General features: G+C 31.7%; 1 protein-coding gene and 1 pseudogene across 2 annotated transcripts; both read left to right on the top strand.

The window, feature by feature from the left end:
• The first annotated feature begins 4,074 nt into the window (after positions 1-4,074).
• LOC120067418 (uncharacterized) lies at positions 4,075-6,652 on the top strand (annotated as a pseudogene). The gene is made up of 8 exons (XR_016525307.1): positions 4,075-4,101; positions 5,274-5,324; positions 5,418-5,480; positions 5,571-5,636; positions 5,781-5,819; positions 5,901-6,022; positions 6,111-6,236; positions 6,329-6,652. The product of XR_016525307.1 is annotated as an uncharacterized LOC120067418 (transcript).
• Positions 6,653-12,223: 5,571 nt separating this feature from the next.
• LOC120068502 (uncharacterized) lies at positions 12,224-16,568 on the top strand. The gene is made up of 12 exons (XM_039020292.2): positions 12,224-12,781; positions 13,222-13,306; positions 14,015-14,066; positions 14,149-14,169; positions 14,256-14,309; positions 14,734-14,784; positions 14,875-14,937; positions 15,035-15,100; positions 15,242-15,280; positions 15,363-15,485; positions 15,609-15,701; positions 16,252-16,568. Exons 1-12 carry the CDS (start codon positions 12,688-12,690, stop codon positions 16,456-16,458), a joined length of 948 nt encoding a protein of 315 aa, XP_038876220.1. The 5' UTR covers positions 12,224-12,687; the 3' UTR covers positions 16,459-16,568.
• Positions 16,569-22,737: the final 6,169 nt, after the last annotated feature.

The raw sequence follows: 22,737 nt of genomic DNA, 5'->3' as shown, positions 1-22,737 counted from the left end.
TGTTGAGCTACAAAGAAGAGGACCTTAGGGACTTGTAGATTGAAGCTCCAATGGTACTTGAATAATTAATTCAACTTCTTTAATTAAATTATTCAACATCCGTTAACTGTCGATCACTCTACTAAATATCGACAGCTATACTTTTTGCACTATAAATATAGTTTTGTGTCCATTGAATATAACCAGTCAACAGTGCAATGACCCTTCATAAATTGCTCGTAAGTATAGTTGGACTAAAATTACCGTGTCTGCCCTTGTAGTTACATCTAACTCCTTAAGTACCACTGATCCCTCTAATGAACAGTAAGTCATAGTTCAACTATGACCAAATCTCTCTCGGGCCAAGAGAAGGTGTAGTTACATTGTTCAAGCTTCGGAATCAACCCTTAAGGGAGAAATTTATCTACTTACCCTGACATTGGGTGAGGAGTGAATTCTGTCTTGTGTAACTATGTTCCCAGCACCCCAATCAAACGAATCCCCAAAATGGTAGGATATTGAGTCGGTGATCTGACCATTCTCACTCATACAAATTAAATGACCGCCTTCATAGGCAAGAGTTCACAACTCACTCAGGATTCAGGTCATGTCACCTATGCTCATCCTGGTGAAATGTAAGTCTTTACTATTAACGACATTATATAATGAGACTAGTCATTTCGTGGTCCGGTCTTATACAAATTCTTTATGTAGGATACCCTCGCTCACATGTCTCCACATGAATGATTAGAATCAGATCACTTGTAGCACTTTACGACACTTGTAACATTTACAAAGCGGGTTCTGTCCGTAGTGTCACCAGGATAAGGTACCCAGTCTTATCCATCTACTATACCGTTTAGGTTATCATTTAAACATGATCCATCCATATGTCTCTACATACATGTTTAAATTACATAAAATAACCTAGGACCTTGGTTTATTGGATTGAGTGTATGCTCATAAAATAACAATTATTTCAATAATAACAATTTGTTTATATAGAGTTTACAAACTACAAGAATACAAGAGAGATTTAGGACACCAATCCTAACCCGCTCAACCAGCACTCTCTCAGAGAACTATATTAAGTCTACTTGGATAGCCCAAGCTTCAAAGAACAGTCGTGCTCCTTTTTTCTTCAAAGAATAAACAACAACCCGAATGCACGAACCTTTTGCTAGATTACTGTCAATCAGTGCACCTCTTGCAAGAAAAACGGCTTACCCTAAAAACCACGCAAATGGCACAAATAAAAGCAAGCCTCATAAGGCAAGAGATCCACCAACGACAACAACACAAATAAGGAAAATATTACCCCAGCAAATCTGCCACCAATAAGGAAAGAATATTCACACCAAGCCAACAACAAAATATTCAACATAATAAGAGAAAATATTATCTGTCAATCAATACTCTAACAATTCTAAAAACCAAAAGGTCGGTGGTTCAAATCCCTCCACCCCCATTTGTACTAAAAAAATCTCAGTTCTTAAAAAATCATTTCATTTGTTTACAATTGATTTTTTTTCTCTTTTTTTTTTTTTGTACAATAATTATGAGATTAGAAATTGGACCTTCGACTTTCAAGGACCTAACACATGTAAATACTAAGCTCACTTACAATTAACAACGGAATTTTTACAAACTTCTCTCCAACTTTCTAACTCTAGATTGTCCTTAGAAAGATATTTAAGAAAAAAAAACCACATTCCAAGGATTTTTTTTTCTTTGTCTGATATAAATATTATTTTTTTTTTTTTTACTTTTAATTTTGATTCATTTTGATGTTGGTCCTTTCACAATATTCATTTAGTCCATATATTTTAACTTCTATTCCTTTTAATCTTTACACTTTTTTGAAATGTTGATTTAAATCTCAACATTTTCAAAAAGTGACAATTTTGGTTATTTTCATTTCTTTTTTCCTCACATTTTTTCATTTCAAACACCGTGTGCTGGTTAAGAACTTCTGTTGTATATAAAATTTTGTTGATAAGGACTAAAGTTGTCCATTTTTCCAAGTATAAGGATCAAAATAAGCTTCTTTAAATTTTAGAAGTAGAGATGTTTTCTTTATGATAGATGGGAGATGTTTTCTTTAAGATAGATGATAACTCGAATCTATTCTAGAATATTACATCACAAATACATGAGATTATTTGATCAACCTAGTACATGAAGATTAAAATTAGGGGTGTTCATGGGTTGGGTTGAAAGACTTTTTAGACCCAACCCAATTATTCGGTTTGTAAATTTCTTCAACCCAAATAACCCTTATTAAAAAATGAACCCAACCCAACCCATCCATGAAATATTTGGATTGGGTTGGTTCGGGTTAATCGGATCATTTATTTAAAATTTTATTCTAAAAAGAAACAAAATGTAAATATGTAAAAATCTAATTTAATTATTTTCATATATTGAATTAAGATTAACAACTCAATTTTCAATTTATATAATGAAAATTTTCTTTCTAAAGTGCAAAGAAACCACTTTTAAAAGTTGTTGAAGAATAAATTATTCAAAAAATATTGAAATTAAATAAAATTAAAATCAATATATGTATAAATAATTGTGTTATAAGTAACAAAAAAAATATTTTAAAGAGAATAATAAATTCAGGTTGGTTTGGGTTATATTAGGTAAACCCATGAACCAACCGAACCCATAAAATTTCATTTATTTGAACTCAACCCAACCCAAATGATTTGATAACTCAACCCAAACCGTTGGGTTAATCGGTTTTTTCATATTATCAGATTTTTTGAACACCCCTGGTTAAAATGTTTGACTACTAAGCAAGAGTAAGATTGAAACATACTCTATATGGAAGTAGGGAGAGAAGTTAATTTTAATCACTGATTTTCTTCTCTTTCTATAATTTTATTTTTGCATAATTTTTTAAAAGGTATATAATGGATCTTTAAACTTTCAATGTTCTGTCTAATAAGTCCCAAACATATTAGAAATAAAATGATGAATATGATTGAAAAAATTTTCTATTAGACACACAACATTGAAATTTCATAAACCTATTATACACAAAATTGAAAGTGCATTTTTAAAAGTTCAAGAGTTAAATAGACACAATCTATAAAATTGAAAGTCTGGTGACATTTTTTTAAGTTCAAGGACTAAATAGACACCCGTAAAAGTTTTGGATTTAAAGATTTATAAAATAATTTTTAAAATTCATTGACTAAATTGACAAACCTGAAAGGTTATATCACTAAACTTATAATTTAATCTAAAAACTATTAGGTTAAATTTTTTTTAAAAAAATACTCTTAGATTTTATCATTTATTTCAAAAATATCCACTATTTATTTTTTAAAGTTATAATATTATCCATAAACTTTTATAAACGCTTCAAAAATAATATTCTTGAAAAAAAAAATGTTTAGGTCATCGCCACAATTTTAAATTCCGACTTCCGTTTGATATTCTAAAGAATTTTTATAATTGGAGAATAATTTTGAAACTTGAAGGAAAGTCGAGCTACAGTAATAATTGAATTTTTTTTTTTTTTTTTTTTTTTTTTGGGTGAGTTCATCAACCAGGCCCTATAAATGTGTACATATGGGCTCGAAACTCCACCGTCCTGTGATTTCCATTCAATGGCGAAAAACGGATGTTCCCAAAGGCCAACCATTGTTGACGCCCTATCATATGTCACGAGAGTGAGGGAAAGATTTCAGGAAAACCGAGAAAATTATGAACATTTCCTTCGAGTACTCCAAGATTTCAGGGCCCAAAGAATTGATACTATGGAACTCTGCGCAATAATAGCGCACTTGTTTCGAGACCACCCAGATCTTATTTGGGGCTTCATTAATTTCTTGCCCAGAGGATGATCAAGATCCACCTCCATAAATACAAGTAATAGTAGTAATAATTTTGGGGACCAAGGGAAAATTTTGATTGTAATATTTTAGTCTCTCAACAACCAATGTTGTGCGAGGGAACTCTATTATATCGCCTATCTTCTTCTTCTTTCTGCAAATTCCTGTTTCACTCTGCAACTTATGGCGTTTTCTTCACTGCCCATCTTCTTCTTCATCATCTTTGTCTCCATAATTATCCCAATTTCTCATTCCATACCCCTCATTGTACTGCACGGTATGTATCTTCTTCCGCTCTTTTCTTTTAATCTCAAGTATATGTTTTTGTATGTGATGAATCCTTTACGTTTCTTGTCAACTGGGTGTGTTTAGATTCTACTGTTTGAACTTGCTGGATGAAGAAATTGGTTGTTTGGAATGGATGATTGTTGTTTTTGTCAAAAGGGCATTTCCAGGGGATGCGGATGCTTGGATGGTGAAGTTTGTTTTCTGGGAATTACTGTTCTTGGTTGAATTGTTTGGTTGAAATTAGTTCTTGGATGAATCTTTGAGACGCTTTCCCCCTCCCCCGCGTTTTTTAAATGTTTATTGTTAACCTGTAGTCTTTAACTTTTTTTTCCTACTTCTTGATTTGTTTTTCTTTATGGTTTGTCAGTTGATTTCATGAAGTTTGTCCAATTTAAGTTGCAACGATGCTCAGAGTGCAATTGGAGCCATTTCTTGGCTTTTGTACTAGATTTGAAATGGTCTGTTTTTGTGTTCAGAGTTGAGATTTTCTCTCTGTTACAGGCATTGGAGATAAATGCTCAAATAAAGGCATGAGGAAATTTACTAATTACTTGAGTGATAATTCTGGTGCTAAAGGACATTGCATGTATGCCTCTCTATCTGTTTTCTTTACATCATTGTTTGCTTCAACTGTGGTTGTATGACTGGTTTGTCCATCAGTTTTCATGTAAAATGCCCTAGTTTTCATGTAGTAGGTGTGCCTCGAGCTCAACACGATCACTCTTTCGTCTAATCGGAGGGCCTCACCCCTCCATCTGGTAGAGGAGTAAGAGTGGGATGTTATCGAACTTGAGGTGGAATTGCTTCAGTGATGCTTAAAACCACACCTCTTGCCCCAATAATTTGATCAAAACTCAAAAGAACTTTATGTTATAGAATATTTTTTCAGTTCCAGTTCTTAATTTGCACGGTTCACATTTATTTGTCCTGACATACGTTCGTCTTTGTGCTATTTGAAGACATGAAAGGGCACAAAACTCATTTTAAATAGACGGCCAACGTTATTATTTGCCATAAGCAGCAAAGTTTTCCATGATATAAACTAATATTAATTAACATGTTCATATTAACTTGTCATAAGATTGCTCTCATTATTGATTGAGCTCCTTGAGGTCAAACCAAGCTCAGGAAAGTTTCTTATTTAACCCTTTCTTTTAATAGGGTAACTTAATTGGTCGAGCAGTCATGGAGTTTTGCAATGGAGCTCCTCCTGTGAGAACCACTTTGATTTGATTTATGTTTATCAGAATGGTTGGCTTTTTCATAATTGACTCTAATTTGTTACTTTTCTGCAAATGGAAATAGGTTCAGAATTTCATTTCTTTAGGCGGTCCTCGTGCTGGCATAGCCTCTTTTCCACTTTGTGGTGTAAGAATTGTTCTTGCGTTTCCATCTTTCATCTTTTCAGATATGGATGGTTATATTTTCTTTTATTGAAGGCCTTGAATATATTTGCAGTCTGGTATTTGGTGCCTACTTGCAGACAACCTGATGAAGTTGGCTATCTAATCGGATATTGTACAAGTATGTCGCCATCTCCAGGCTTCCTTAAACTTTATGGTTTTATGTAAACTGTCAACAGATCAGAGTCCGCTTCGTTGTTCTGTATAGTTTGGTTGTTTTAATCATTCATAATCGACATGCTCTTCTCTTATTATGGTCTTGCAGAATTCTTTGGCTCCCAATGGTTATATTAAACTACCAAATGTGAGTGGCTTTTATTTCCAATCAAGATATGATTCATTACATTTCCGATTTCACAAGGATCCTTCTTTTTTCTTTTTCCAGGATATTCCGACTATTTGGAGCACCTTAAATTTCTCCCAAAACTCAATAACGAGCGGCCCGATGCCAGAAACTCGACTTACAAGGAGCGTTTTAGCAGCTTAAAGAACTTGGTACTAATCATGGTCAGTTTGACATATTTACAGAGTTATTGTTTTCCATTTATTATGTATACATTACTGCATCCTGACAATGAAACTTATCGAAAAATAGGGAGAGTTTGATTCGTTGAACTGTCCAAATCAATTTTTGGGAGGTTCGAGTTCCTTGAAGACCTCAAGACTTCTGCTAACAAACTTTCCTTTTAACCTTTCTTTTCTGTGGAACGAGATCGTATGAGTATGGATTAACGTTGACTGTCGTTTGTTTTCAAGTGTCCTGCTGTATGAGGGTGACTCGTCTTGACATTGTCTCGACTTATTTTCGTGCAGACAAAGCTTTACATGGAGGATTGGATTGGAATGAGAAGCTTAGATGAAGGTGGAAGAGTGAAATATATAAAAGTTGCAGGAGGCCATCTTGGAATATCTTATAGTGATGCAAAAAAGTACATTGTGCCTTACTTGGAAGAGGAACATCAGCCTCCTCATTTTTATTTACAAATTAAAACAAACAATGTTTCTTTGAGTTTAGCTTAGAGAGGGAGAGAGTAATTTCAAAGCTGCAATCAAATAACCCTCAACCCTTCTTTCTGTTTGTATGTTCAAATACTATACTTTTATACAATAATAGACTATTTTTTCAATCTGTTTTCTTGTTAGATCACTCCATTTGTAAGAATTTTGAATTCTATTAATAAATCCATATTTCCATAAAATCAAGATCTCGATATTTCACTTGTTCATTTTATATATAAAATAATTGAATATGATTTGCAGAAGTTTAGAATAAATTTAATAAAAGTGGTTCATAAGATGAAAGATTTTAGATAAGTAATTGAAGTTAGAATAATGAAAAAATGAGGGGGTGCAATGCAATTTCATAATATATATATCATATAACCCATGAAGGAAGATCAAGTAGGGTTTTAAACTAAAGCTGGTCAAAGTCTTTGAGGGATTATTTTTAGGTTTAATTGCACATGCTTCTATTTGAAACTAAATTACAATGAACTGAACAATGTCAACCATTCAAAGATACTATTAAAATATATATAACATTGTGACTGATCAATAGGGGCTTTGTAATATACATAAATAACTCTTTTTTCAGACAACATAAATAACATTTTGTAAAGGTACATCATCAAGTCTTAGGCTAAATTTAACCTTAGTCTTGACTTAAATTATATGGTAAAATATCAATTCATACCTTTAAATTTTTGGTTTTATCAAATTAAAACTCCAAATTAATATTTATAATAATTTAAATCCTAATTTAATTTCGTAAGTGAATCAATTTGTACTATTTGTTAGTGATGTTAGGGAAATAACTAGGTAGGAATGATTGAAAAGGGAAAAGGGATATTAGCCTAGTGATCAAATTGAAACAAAATTCAAATCTCAATGGTAAATCTGTAACATTTTTGAAACTTAGGGACTTAATTATAATTAGACTCAAAACTTAAGGACTAAAACTATTTTTTTTTAGTTTCGATAACTTGTGATAATGTCTATTAATTAATTTAGAATAAATATGAAGTGAAATTTTAAAATTAATTTTAATAATGATGAAAAAATAGTGAAACTTAATTGATTGTAATTATTTTAATTCTTTTAAATTAATTGTAGATGTTTACACTAGATACTAAAAGTAAGAAGATATGATGAATTCTTAACCAAAAACAAAAAACTACTTGCATCTTTCTTAAATATAATCGTTGAATTCTTAACCAAAAACAAAAAAAATAACATTTTGAAAGCTATTTTTTTTAGTTCTCAAAATTTGGCTTGGTTTTTTAAACCATAGGTAAAAGGTAGATAACAAAAGAATAAATTTGGATGTAGAAATAATATCCATAGGTTTAATTTTCAAAAACAAAATGATTACCAAATAGGGCCTAAATAATCTATTCGACAATTTTCTATATATAAATATGGAATTTAACGTAACCAAAATACTATTATTTATACAATCAACAACCCTACAACATACTTTAAATGTCATCGGTCTTATAATAAGTCGGAGGTAGTTGTTGAAGTTGATTATTGAAGAGGATTTTCACCAAAGTTTATAGTCGGAGATGATTGTTGGAACCCGAAGTTGGTTACTTGAAGGTAGTATTGGAGTTGGTCGTACGAAGGTGGTCTGGTCGTCGAAGTTGATCATTGAATATGATTTTTGTTGGAGTTTGTAGTCGGAGGTGGTTGTCAGAGTCCGATGTGGGTCGTACAAAGGTGGTATTGGAGTTGGTCATTAGAGTTCGCCGTCGAAGATAGTTGTCGAAGCCCAGAACTGGTCAACGAAGTTGGACATCAAAGTTGATCATTAAAAATGAATTTTGTCTGAGTTTGTAGTCGGAGGTGGTTGTTGGATCCCAAAATTGGCTGCATGAAAGTGGTATTGGAGTTGGTCGATAAAGTTTTTCGTTGGAGGTAGTTGTTAGAGCCTAGAGTTTCATCGGAGTTGATTGGGTGAAGGTGGTCGTCGAAGTTAATCATCGAGTGTGATTTTTATCGAAGTTTGTAATCGAAGGTGGTTGTAGGTGTTGGAGTTGATGCTCTAAATCTCGTGAGTTTCATAGTTTGTAAATTATTTGTATACGAATTATTTATTTGATAAAATAAGATGTTATTTTATTTTACATTTAGTTTACATTAATCCAACTCCAATAAACTGATCATAGGTTATTTGATGTAGTTTAAATATGTATATGGTGACATACAAGTGGATCATGTATAAGTAATAACATAAATGATCTGTAGTAGATAAGGTTGGGTACCTTATCCTAGTGACACTACAAATACGACCCATTTTATAATTATTACAATTATTGTAAAGTATTACAAATGATCTGATTTTGATCATTCATGGAGAGACATGTGAGTACGGGTATCATAAACAAAGAGTTTATATAAGATCGGACCACGAAATTATTAGTCTCTCTTTATAACACCATTACTTAAAAGACTTACATTTCGCTAGAATGACCATAGATAACTTGACCTTAATCCTAAATGAGTTATGAACTTCTGCCTATGAGGGCGGTCTTTTGATCTATATAGGTGAGAATGATCAATTTTATCGACTCAATGTGTCTTTCCGTTGTTAGGGTAAGTAGATGAACTTCTGCCTACGGAGTTGGGAACACAACTACACAAGATGGAATTCACTTCTTTCCGTTATTAGGGTAAGTAGATGAATTGCTCCTTAGAGGTTGATTTCGGGTCTTAAACAATGAGGCGTCTTACCCTCTCACTGATCATAGAGGGGTCTCGTTATAGTTGGACTATGACTAATTATTCATTAGAGAAATCAGTGGTACTTAACGAGTTAGATGTAACTACAGGAGTAAAACGACAATTTTGACCCAACTATAGTCACGAACAACTTGTGAAGGGTCAACTTACTGTTGATTGGTTATATCCAATTGACAAAGAAATATATTTATAGTGCAAAGAGTGTAGTATTCGGTTTTTACTAGGGTGACTGACAATTAATGAATGTTGATTAATTTAATTAAAGAGTTTAATTAATTAATCTCGTATCATTAAAGCTTCTAATATGTAGGTCTATAAAGTCCTTGCTAGCTCAATAAGGGTTAAATAAGAATCAATTAATTTTGGATTAATTCGAATTGTTCAAATTAATTAAATGGAACTAATTGTATGAGATGCAATTAATAAAATGTATATGGTTACGTTAATATAAAGTTTAATGAGGGAGATAAATATTTGAATATGATTCAAATATTAATTATATGAATGAGATTCATATAAAACTATAGGTTAAAATTAATATGAATATAATTCCTATTAAAACTGTAGCTTATATGAGAGAATATAAAGTTAGGTTATATTTTATATAAGAGAATATAAATTTAGGTTATATTATATATGATATAATATAATATGAAATATGATATAAAGTTTATATAATTATATTATTTTAATATAATTAAAATGTGATGAAGAGAGTTATGAAAAATAACTCCCATCATCTCTCTCATATGCAGGTTTACATAGGGAATTTATGGTGGAAGGATGCGTGTAATACATAGTGAATTCTTTCTGCAATAATTTCTTCTCTTCTCCTTCACCAAAATTAACAAGACAAGCCCACAACTCTGCCTTAATTCTCACCTTGAGAATAGTGAGAAAGTCGCTTATGGTTGTATCAAACAGTCCCTGTGACCTTTGCTGTATTCGTGAGAAGTAGATGAATTTGTAATTCTAGGAAAGAAAAACATGAAGACAGATTTTCTTCAAGGGCAAGTTTTCTTATCTTCCCTTCCTCTCTGTTAATTTAGACCACATGCTTAGACAAAATATTGTTTATCCTCCTTCTGTATTATTTTCTCTGGTTTTATGTTTTGTTCCAAAAAGAAATCACTCACACAAGGCAATCAATCGCTTCCGTATCGGGAATTTGGATCCTTCAGAACTTAGAGTTGGTCACATAAATGTGGTTGTCAGAGTTAGTCGTTGGAATTTGTTGACAGAAGTGTTTGACGGAGCCTGGAATTAGCCGTCGAAGTTGGTCATCGTATTGTTATCGAAGGTGGTTATCGAAGTCCAGAGTTGATTCAAAGAGTGTTGCCGCGACACCCATCAATAGTGGTCGATGGGTGGAACGATTGAAAACATCGAAAGGAGGGAGAGTTGAGGTGAGTTGGTAAAATATATCAACTCGACTCCACCAACATTTAAAGTTTGTGGGCCAAACATTGAATTAGTATATTTTGCCAACTCAACTTAACTCATGTTGGTGAGTCAAACAAGTTCTTAGGGACTTAACTGAAATTAAATTCAAAACTTAAGGACTAAAAGTGTGATATTTTGAAATCTAAGAACCAAATTGAAACTATACCCAAAACCTAGGTTTTTTTTCCTCTCTTGATTTAATTTAAAATTTTTATTTATTAAGTAAGGTTGTATTTCGCAAACTTAAAAATAGATTTAGTCCATGCACATTTAATTTTTTTACTTTAAAAAAAGTTTAAAAAGTCTTAACTTTAATTTTTGTGTCTAGAAGGTTAGTCAACTTAAAAAATTGTCTACTGAGTCTTTAAATATATGGTCTAATAAATTTCAAACATATTTGAAAGTAAAACTTAAATTAAGAAAACATATTGAAAGTAACTAAGACCTATTTGGTAGGAAATTTAAAAATAAGGAATTTAATGAAAACCTAATTGTATTTCATGTTTTCATAAATTTGTTTGGTAGCAAATCCAGAAATTGGATTCTAAAACAAGTATTTAAAAAATGTTAGATACTAATTTATAAATCGTAAAAGTAGTTATAATTATTTACTAAATATTAATTGACAATAAGCTTTAATTAATTTATTTTTAAATATGCTTTAGGTTAAAAAAAATTGTATAATTATTATTTTGTAATATTACATAATTTATAATACATTACATAGTTTATAACACGATATATTGTATTTCCAAATATTTTTATCTTTATTTAATATAATTCTGGACTTTAAATTCTAAAAATTCAAAATTTGGATACAATGAAAAACATCGAGAAATAGAATTTGGATTGTCATCAAACACATATTTGTTGAACACAATAGCTTTTGAAAAATGAGTATGGGATAAGTTGATTTGAGAGAAGCACTTGAAATCAACTTTTACAAACAAAAAAAAAATGATTTTTCAGTATTTAATTGTTAATCTCTCCCTAATTTGTATAATACTTAAAATTACCAAAATACCCTCACTGGTCCAATACCTTATTTCCACCATAGTTGCCGCTGCTACCACTGCCCTCCATCGGCCACCTCCAACGACCACCATCGGCAACCTACTCCAGTAACAAACCCCAATGGTCATCATAGGAATATGTCTACCAACGAGTGTGATATGGTAGGTTCGACCTAGTGAGAGGAGTTGAAATGAGAAGATAACTCTAAAACCATAAAGAAAATGTTAGATCAGAGAATTTTATAAATAGAATGCGAATACCCCAAAGGAAGTAAGTCCAATAAAATTAAATTGAGAAATCAAGGGACTCATCTTAAAATCGAACCATGTTATCTAATAATAAATACCTAAATTTTGTAGTTTCTGTTTAATAAGTCCTTGAATCAAAAGATAAAATACAATCTGAATGGACAACCAAATAAAATATTTGAGATATATATATATTTTGATAGAATAATCAAGGACCTAACACAAAACTGAAAACTTAATTTATATTGGCTTCAAACTCGAGCATCCTGTGATTTCCATTCAATGGCGGAAGAAGGAAGTTCTCAGAATTTAACCACCAAGGATTCGCTATCATATCTCAAGAGAGTGAGGGAAACATTTCAAAACGAAAGAGAAAAGTATGAACGTTTCCTGCGATTAATTCAAGATTTCAAGGCCCAAAGAATTGATACTGCGGAACTCTTTGCAACAGTAATGGACTTGTTTCAAGACCACCCACATCTTATTTTGGGCTTCAACATTTTCTTGCCCAAAAACTGTGAGATCATTCTTGCACCCCAGGACCAGGAGGATGATCAAGATCAAGATCCACCTCCACAAAACAAATAATAGTTGTAATAATTTTAGGGACGAAGAAAAAATTTTGATTGTGATTTTTTAATCTCTCGACAACCAATGTTGTGCGAGGGAACTCCATAATATCACCTATCTTCTTCTTTCTGCAAATTCCTGTTTCCCCTGCAACTTATGGCGTTTTCCTCACTGCCCATCTTCTTCTTCTTCATTTTCGTCTCCATAATTATCCCAATTTCTCATTCCATACCGTTCATAGTACTCCACGGTATGTATCTGTTTCCTCTCTTTTTTTTTTCTTCAATCTCAAGTATATGTTTTTGTATCTGATGAATCCTTTACGTTTCTTGTCAACTGGGTGTGTTTAGATTTACTGCTTGAACTTGTTGGATGAAGAAATTGATTGTTTGGTATGGATGATTGTTGTTTTTGTCAAAAGGGCATTTCCAGAGGATGTTTGTTTTTTCTGGGAATTACTGTTCTTTGTTGAATTGTTTGGTTGAAATTAGTTATTGGAGGAATCTTTGAGACGCTTTACCCACTTCTTGATTTGTTTTTCTTTATAGTTTATTCAGCTGATTTCATGGAGTTTGTTCAAGTGAAGTTGTAATGATGATCAGGGTTCAATTGGAGCCATTTCTTGGCTTTTAGACTAGATTTAAAGTGGTTTATTGTTGTGTTCTGAGTTGATATTTTTCTCTGTTGCAGGCATTGGAGATAAATGCTCAAATAAAGGCATGAGGAAATTTACTAAGTACTTGAGTGATAATTCTGGTGCTAAAGGATATTGCATGTATGCCTCTCTAAATACCTGTATCCATTTTCTTTACGCCATTGTTTGCTTCTACTGTAGTTGTATGACTGGTTTGTCCATCGGTTTTCATGTAAAATGCCCTGGTTTGCAGAATTGTTGTAGGTGTACCTCGAGCTCAACGAGACCACTTACGATTGCTCTTTCGTCTAATGGAAGGGCCACACCCCTCCGTCTGGTAGAGGAGCAAAAGTGGGATGTCTAGTTGAACTTGACGTTGAATTGCTTCAGTGATGCTTAAAACCACATCTCTCGCATCATTAATTTGATCAAAACTCAAAAGAACTTTATGTTATATAATCTTTTTTCAGTTTCAATTCTTATTTTGCACCATTCATATTCATTTTCCTAGCATACGTTGAATACATTTTCACCTTACATGGTAATAATCTTGGTCTTTATGCTGGTTGAAGGAATGAAATGGCATAAAACTCATTTTAAATACATGGCCGGAATTTATTTGCAATAAGCACCAAAGTTTCATTATATAAACTAATCTAAATTAACGTTTTCATATTAACTTGTCATAAGGTTGCTCCTCATGATTGATTGAACTCCTCGAGGTCAAACCAAGCTTGGGAATGTTTTTTGTCATCTGGTTCATTTCTGAATGTCCCTGTTGTTTTCTCAAAGTTGTTTTACCACAGAATCTTTGTGTGCATTGATAGAGCTTAATCCATCTTCCTACAGAGAAATTGGCAATGGGGGGTGGGATTCATGGTTTATGACCCTTGAAGAGCAGGTTAGATAATGTGTAATATGAATCGATCATCATGAGATTAAGATGCGTTTGAGTTGTGACGTGTCTGTTTTCTGTTCTGCAGTCTCAAATTGTTTGCAACAAGGTGGTATAGATCTCCAGCTGGTTTTTGCCCCAATTGGATTTCAACAGCTATGTTAACTTGCAACTAGTTCGTTATTATTACTACAGGTGAAGAAAATGGAAGATCTAAGAGAGGGCTTCAATTTTGTTGGTCTTTCCCAGGTAATCGATTCATGAGGACTTGAGAACTTTACTTGAGAACTTTACTTGAGAACTTTACTTGAGAACTTTAGTTTAACTCTACACTTCAAATCAGTATAGCTTTTTTTCTCATTTTCAATCCATGCACAATGTAATGTGCCTGAATTTCTGAATGAATAATGAAACTTTTAAGCACGAGTGACCAGTAGTTGTTTGGTCAAGAAATTTCAAACTTAATGTTTCTGTGTTCTACTGCTTGCTGTCTTGGAATATTACTGCCTCAAGTTGTTATCCTTGACTGACATTTGTGTCTTTTCCGACTGTTTTACGTTCATTTTTCTCTCTTTAACTTTTCATAAAGCAGTAATGATTAAATCATTCCTTGTTCTCTCTATTTACTAAAATTAAATTCACTCTTGGAGTAAACCTTTGATTGTTTTGATAGGGTAACTTAATCGGCCGGGCAGTTATGGAATTCTGCGATGGAGTGCCTCCTGTGAGAAACACTTATGATTTGTTAGTTTTCGGCATGGTTTCCATTTCCATAACTGACTCTAATTTGTTTCTTCTCTGCACATGGAAATAGGTTCAGAATTTCATCTCTTTAGGCGGTCCTCATGCTGGCATAGCCTCTGTTCCACTTTGTGGTGTAAGAACTGTTCTTGCTTTTCCATCTTTCATCTTTTCAAATATAGATTTTTTTATTTTTTATTTTTATTGAGGGCCTTTAATATATATATTTGCAGTCTGGTATTTGGTGCCTACTCGCAGACGACCTGATGAAGTTAGCTATCTACTCGGATGTTGTACAAGTATGTCGCCATCTCCCAGCTTCCTTAAACTTTATGGTTTTGTGTAAACTGTCAACAGATCGAAGTCTGCTTCGTTGTTCTGTATAGCTTGGTTGTTCTAATCATTCATAATTGACATCTTCTCTTATTATGGTCTTGCAGAATTCTCTGGCTCCCAGTGGCTATATTAAACTACCAAATGTGAGTGGTTTTTATTTCCAATCAAGATATGATTTCATTACATCACCAAGTTCTCAAGGATCCTTCTTTTTTCTTTTTCCAGGATATTCCTGACTATTTGGAGCACTGTAAATTTCTCCCAAAACTCAATAACGAGCGGCCCGATGCCAGAAACTCCACTTACAAGGAACGTTTTAGCAGCTTAAAGAACTTGGTACTAATCATGGTAAGTTTGACGTATATTTACAGAGTCATTGTTTTCCATTTATTATTGGTTCTTCTGTATTCTTTATCTTGCTATCGCACAGAATTACATTAAGGATAGTTACTGTCTTTCACTTTCTAACAGTTTGAGGATGACACTGTTCTGGTCCCAAAGGAAACATCCTGGTTTGGATATTACCCGGATGGAGAGTTTGAACCCGTTTTACCCCCACAACAGGTACTTGTTGACCAAATGAATACTTAGATTTCAGAATATCCTTGAGATTGTACAAGCATTTTTTGGTGCCAAAACACCACATATCTTGGCCACAAAAAGAGGAACACGCACACGTATAAGGCACGGTAACATTGTATTGTCTTTGCAAACACATATGATATAACATCTCTGAATCTCGGCTTCATGACGAAATCCTAAAAGCACTGATGATACTGTTATTTAGATTAGCTATAGCCCTATATAAAGAAATTATGGATGTATTGTTACCAAAGTCCATTTAGGGATATTTAGTATTTTGTGGTTTATATGTTACTGCATCCAGACAATGAAATTTATTGAAAAGTAGGGAGACTTTGATCCGTCAAACTCCCCGAATCAACTTTTGGGAGGTTTGAGTTCCTTGAAAACCTCAAGGCTCCTGCTAACAAACTTTCCTTTTAGCTTTTCTTTTCTGTGGAACGAGATTGTTTGAATATGGATTAACATCGACTGTCGTTCTTTTCAAGTGTATTGATCCGTCTTGAAATTGTCTTGGCTTATTTTCACGCAGACGAAGCTTTACATTGAGGATTGGATTGGATTGAGAAGCTTAGATGAAGGTGGAAGAGTGAAATATATAAAAGTTGCAGGAGGCCATCTTGGAATATCTTATAGTGATGCAAAAAAGTACATTGTGCCTTACTTGGAAGAGGAACATCAGCCTCCTCATTTTTATTTACAAATTAAAACAAACAATGTTTCTTTGAGTTTAGCTTAGAGAGGGAGAGAGTAATTTCAAAGCTGCAATCAAATAACCCTCAACCCTTCTTTCTGTTTGTATGTTAAAATACTATACTTTTTACAATAATAGACTATATATTTTTTCAATATTGGTTGTTATTTCTCTCATTCTGTTTGCTCAAAAGTGACCCCATGTTCTTAATTTACCCAATTTGCATGTGATTTTTTAATTAGTAATCTGTTGTGTCAGTTCAAGAAATTTGTTTTTGGAAATAGATAATTGAAACTTAAATTTGAAGAAATCTACAAACAACGGTTGTCAAATATTGGGATATTCCATGGACATTCTGGGATTAATTATATCATTTTTTGTATTAATTATATGGAGATTCTCGAGTATTCTGGGATATCTTTACTCTCAAGAGTTTTACATTTAATGACATTATTAGTCCATTCTTGAGTTTCTCTTATTCATTCTTTGTCCCTCTGGTCCTTCCTTCTTTTTCCTTTTAACATCAATGATAGTCTGTTTCTTTGTCCCTCTGGTCCTTCCTCTCAGTTTGCTAATCAAACGCGTCATTAACACCATCGATGCCACACTTCAGCAACATTGGAGCTCCAAAACAAAAGGAAGAAGGAGAAATCGAAAACAAGGATGAAGAAGAAAACCAAGGAAAAGAGGAGTCTATCAATAACCATCATAACCAACATGATATGATAGATGCCATAGTTCAGCTGATGTTCCTAGACGAGGCTGTCCATTTCTCTCTTTTTTTTTTTGTTAAGTTGGTTTTTTTACCAACTCATCCCAACTTTTCCTCCAACTCACCCCAAATCTCCCTCCAACTCACTTTAAATGGCTCCACCCATCGGATGAATGAGCTCCAGCAACCACCTTTGAGGAGAACTTTAGTGATCAATTCTAACAACCACTTTCGTACAAGCAATTACTACTACCACCTTCGTGCCACTAACTCCGATGACCAACTCTAGGCTCTGGTAACCACCTTTGACGATGACTCCGACAACCACCTTCATGTGGCCAACTCCAATGACCAACTTGGACTCCATAAACCACCTTCAGCAACCAACTCGAGGCTCTGACAATCACTTTCGACGACAACTCTTACAAAAATCACCTTTGATGATCAACTCCGATAACAACCACCTCTAACAACTTGAAGGGATTGAAATTCCCCGCAGCGGAAGAAATCGTGTCCTAATTTTAATTTTACATAACAATAATTAGAGGACAGAAACACGGGATAAACAAAATTAACTAAACATGCTTTCTACTGTATAAGAAGAAGAAGAAGGGTTAGCATAGCACATACTTATTGAAGATCTATTCTTCACATTCCTCTCCATAACACATCGTCTTCTCCCGATCTCATGAACTCAACATCCACGAACACAGGAACAGACACCACCAATCAGGGACAAGAATCGTGCAGAGTTGTGAACTTACTCAACTTTGGTAAAGGAGGAGAGAGAGCTTGAGAGATCTTTACGAGAAAACCAAATTTTGCAAAATCTCATTTTTCAAAGAGAGAACAAGAGGAAAAGAGGAGTTCAAGAGAGTACACTTTGTATTCTCTCTTTAGTGAGCCCTCCCCTTTAACATATAACCTACTGTTTATATTATATCACATATGATATAACCTATAGATTTTATATAAATCATGTTCATATAATTTAATATTTGAATCACATTCAAATAATAACTCCTCTCATCAAACTATATAAATTTAATATGAATCATATTCATATTAATTTTAACATATAATTTCTATATGAACCATATTCACATCATTAGTATTTGAATCATATTCATATATTTATTTCTCTCATAAATTTAATATGAATCGTATTCACATTAAATTTTTAACATATACGTTTTATATGAATCATATTCAAACATTTATTTCTCTCATAAAACTATATAAATTTAAATGAATCAATTTCGCACTAGATTTTAACATATAGTTTTTATATGAATCATAAATATTTATTTCTCTCATAAAAATGTATCAACATACATTATATTGTATAATGTATCAATATATATTATTTAATTGTATCTTATACAATTAATTCCTTTTAATTAATTTGAACAATTCAAATCACACCAAAATTTATTTCATTCCCATAAGTCCTCATTGAGCTAACGAGGGGACCTTATGGACCTATATATTGAAGTTTCAATTACATGAGATTAATTGGTTAAACTCTTTTAATTAAACCAATTAATCAACATTCATTAACTGTCAGTCACTCCACTAAAAACCGACAGCTAAACTCTTCGTACTATAGATAGATTTACGTGTCCATTGGATATAACCAATCAACGGTGCGTTGACCCTTCACAAATTGCTCATAAGTACAGCTTGGTCAAATTACCGTTTTACCCCTGTAGTTATATCTAACTTCTTAAGTACCATTAATCCCTCTAATGAACAATTAGTCATAGTCCAACTATGACCGAACCCCTTTCGGGCCAGGAGAAGGCGCCTCATTGTTCAAGTCCCAAAATCAGCCCTCAAGGGAGAAATTTATCTTCTTACCTTAACTATAGGGAATGAGTGAAGTTTTTCTTGTATAACTGTGAGAGGGTGAGGCGCCTCATTGTTCAAGTCCCAAAATCAGCCCTCAAGGGAGAAATTTATCTTCTTACCTTAACTATAGGGAATGAGTGAAGTTTTTCTTGTATAACTGTGTTCCCAATGTAACTGTGTTCCCAGCTCTCCAATCAAACGAATCCCCAAAATGGTAGGCTTATTGAGTCGACGAATCTGGCCACTTTCACCCATACAAATCAAAGGATCGCCATCATAGGAAGGAGTTTACAACTCACTCAAGATTAATGTCAAGTCATCTATGGTCATCCTGGTGAAAGTCTCTTCTAGCAACGGCATTATAAATAAAGACTTAACATTTCGTGGTCCAGTCTTTATACAAACTCTTTTGTATAAGATACCCCTACTCACATGACTACACAAGAATAATTAGGATCAGATCATTTGTAGTACTTTACAACAATCGTAACAACAACAAAGCGGGTCGTATCAGTAGTGTAACCAGGATAAGACACCCAACCTTATCAATATACTACAGACCATTTAGATTATCACTTAAACATGATCCACTTGTATGTCTCTACATACATGTTTAAGTTACATCAGATAACCTTAAATCTTAGGTTAATGGGTTATTGCACAAGTAATATAAACTTAATCAACCATTGATTCAACTAATATAAAACTACGAGGCTTTAGGGCATACACCCCAACACAACTAACACTAACAATCATCTCATGTGACCAACTCCGAGGAAGACCACCTTTAATGAGAGCCTTAATGACAACCCTAGTTTTTGTGAACATGTAAATAGACCCTTAAATTTAATGATAACCTTATTTTTTGTGCATGTTCAACTCATACGTTCTACAACCTTTAAAATATATTATAGGGTTGTTGGTTATATAAGTAATAGTATTTTGTATACAATAAATGCAATATTTATATGTGGAATGGCAGTTACTAAAAGAAAGACTATGCTATCCTTTTGTAACTTTCTTGTTTTCCACTTTTGACTTTCATTTTTTACATCCATATAATGGTGCTTACTAAAAGAAAAATCGTAATAGAAAATGTATTTTCCTTCATTTCTTTGATAATAAATTAGTTGTTGCGATGATGTGATTTTATAGGAGTTATTGAACAAGTTGCGTTGATGTGGTTTCTTTTATAATAAATTAGTAATGTTCTGCCTCCATTTTGTCTTGGTATTTCAATCTAATTCATTCAGGACCTTTAAAATTATATTGTACTGTGTTTGATTTTGATTTAGTATGCACTTAGTTTCATTCTAATCTAACTATAGTTTATTATTTTACTTATAAGGCCCAAACTCAATTTCTCCAATGATTAGTTTGAGGTCTATTAGTTCAAAGTTCGGAGTCTACTTTTTATAGTCCAGCTTTTGTTTAGTTGGAGAACAATTTGTGATGTATTGAATGTTGTTCATTGTTATGCATTTTTCTACATGTACATAAACATTTTTGTGGACATTATTATTTCATTTGTAAGTGGCAAATTAGACAACCATAAAAACTAAGTATAAAAATGTTTGAACAAAAAAACGTTTACAAAAAACAAGTTTGCATAAAAAAAAATCATTTTGTTGTATTAGTGTAAAATGTAAAAAATCAAACGTTTTGAACAAAAAAGGAAAAGATCATTAACCATAAAAATTAAAATTCATATTTGAAAAATGGGCAAAAAAAAAGATAAAAATTTGTTTTGTTTTGTTTTTTTTTTAATTAACATTTATGTTTGAGCTAAAATTAATTGAGGGTTAAAAATTGAGGTTTAGAGAAGAGAAAATATTCATTTTATTGGAATATGGCTTCTTTGAGGATATAGATAAAATTGTTATGCAATTGAGTGTTCAAATTGTGTGGTAAAACTATGTTATATTTTTCAAGAAGAAAAACAAAAAGTTGTTCAGCTTTTAAGCTTCTTCAATGTTCATGATTGAGGACTAAGTAGTTGTAAAAAAAAATCATTTATTTGGAATATGTTACCTGTTTAAGAATGGAAAAAGAATACATTATGTAATTGAGTGTTCAAAAATTGAATTCAAAATTTGTGTTAATATATGTTTACTTCGTAGGAATTTGTTATGTATTAAGAATGGGGAGGAAATTAAACATTTTTTAGTATTAAAACATTTAAGAAAATATGTATGTAGTTGGAAATAAAAAAATATATATATAGCAAAAAAATCTAAGACAAAATCAATTTTATTTAGAAAAATTGTACCGTATATCCCAACTTAACTTTGCAATCCAAATATAAACTTTACCCGACTCGATTCGACTCAACTCAACACCCCAAACACAACATTTTAATTCAACTCAACTCAACTCTACACCCCGAACACAGGCGATCTAACTCCACACATAATCTAACTTCTCAGATAACAATTACCAGCTCAATTTAACTCAACTTTGCATGCCAAACATCCTGAGGGGCTGTTTGGTTTAAGGTTTTATAGATGCTTGTAAATAAATGATGCCTAAGAATAGGATACCTGGGAATATAATGTTAAATCGAAGAGGACTGTGTTTGGCTGTCCATGGGAAATGTTATTAGAATTTTATGAAAAACTATGTTTTTATTTAATATATGAAATTAAGCATGAAAATATTTTATAATTTTAATAGACTAATTAATTAAGCAATAGATATAACTCAATATATCGATTAAAAAATTAATTAATTAAGAATCAATAATAATTTTAATTATAAATATGTAGAAATTGAGTAATTTATAATTAAAATTAATTAATTAATATATTTAAGGAGCATCATATTAATTATAACTCAATACTTAATCATTTTTATAATTAATTAAGGTTAATATTAGTAATTTTGAATTTAATTAAATAATATAAAAAAATATATTTTAATAAACAATATATTATATAAAAAGTTAAATAAGATAAAAAAATATATATATATATATATATATATATTTTATATTAATAGAGAATACTAAAAAAAAAGTTTTATAAATATAATATGTTAATAATAAATGAAGTAATATAAATTAATCACAATAAATAATCAAGTAATTATAAATAATCAATAATGATTATATGTTCATAAAGAAAGATAAAATTAAAATTACTCTCAATAAATAATCGATTGATTATTGAAAAAATAAAATAATAAATTATTATTATTTAGAAATGAATTTTGGTACAAACTAAATTTAACTAATCTTAGTTTATTAAATAAATATACTTAAGATATTGTTAATTAATTAATTAATAATTTATGTAAAAAAAATAATTATATTCATTTAATAAATTTTTATTGTAAATATTTTAATGATTCTAGTCGATTTATTCAAATAAATACTCATTAATTTTTTAAAATTAGTATTAATTAATTAACTATATTTCAAATAAAAATATATATATAATGAAAAAAAGAGGGAGGGAGAAAAGAGAAAATCTACGATTTTGAAAGGAATAGAAACCCTAAATATATTTGCAAAAGAACTAAATTATTATACCACAAAATCGGTTCAGAACTCATAGTAGAAAGCAACTTTAAAATGTGGAATAAAATGAGTAATTAAATTGATATGCTAAAATCATAGAATCTTTTGCAATGAAAATATATTTGATTTAATGCATTTTCGAAAATGATAATTGTTTTTTAAATCACGTATAATAAATGAAATAAATTAATAAAATAGGATTGAAATATCACTTTGATCTCTATATTTTGAAGTTTGTCCAATT

This window comes from Benincasa hispida, chromosome 12 (assembly GCF_027475165.1).
Source record: "Benincasa hispida cultivar pf3 chromosome 12, pf3_genome.v1.1, whole genome shotgun sequence".
In the NCBI taxonomy this organism is placed as follows: domain Eukaryota; kingdom Viridiplantae; phylum Streptophyta; class Magnoliopsida; order Cucurbitales; family Cucurbitaceae; genus Benincasa; species Benincasa hispida.
This window is presented reverse-complemented; position numbering and strand designations above follow the sequence as displayed.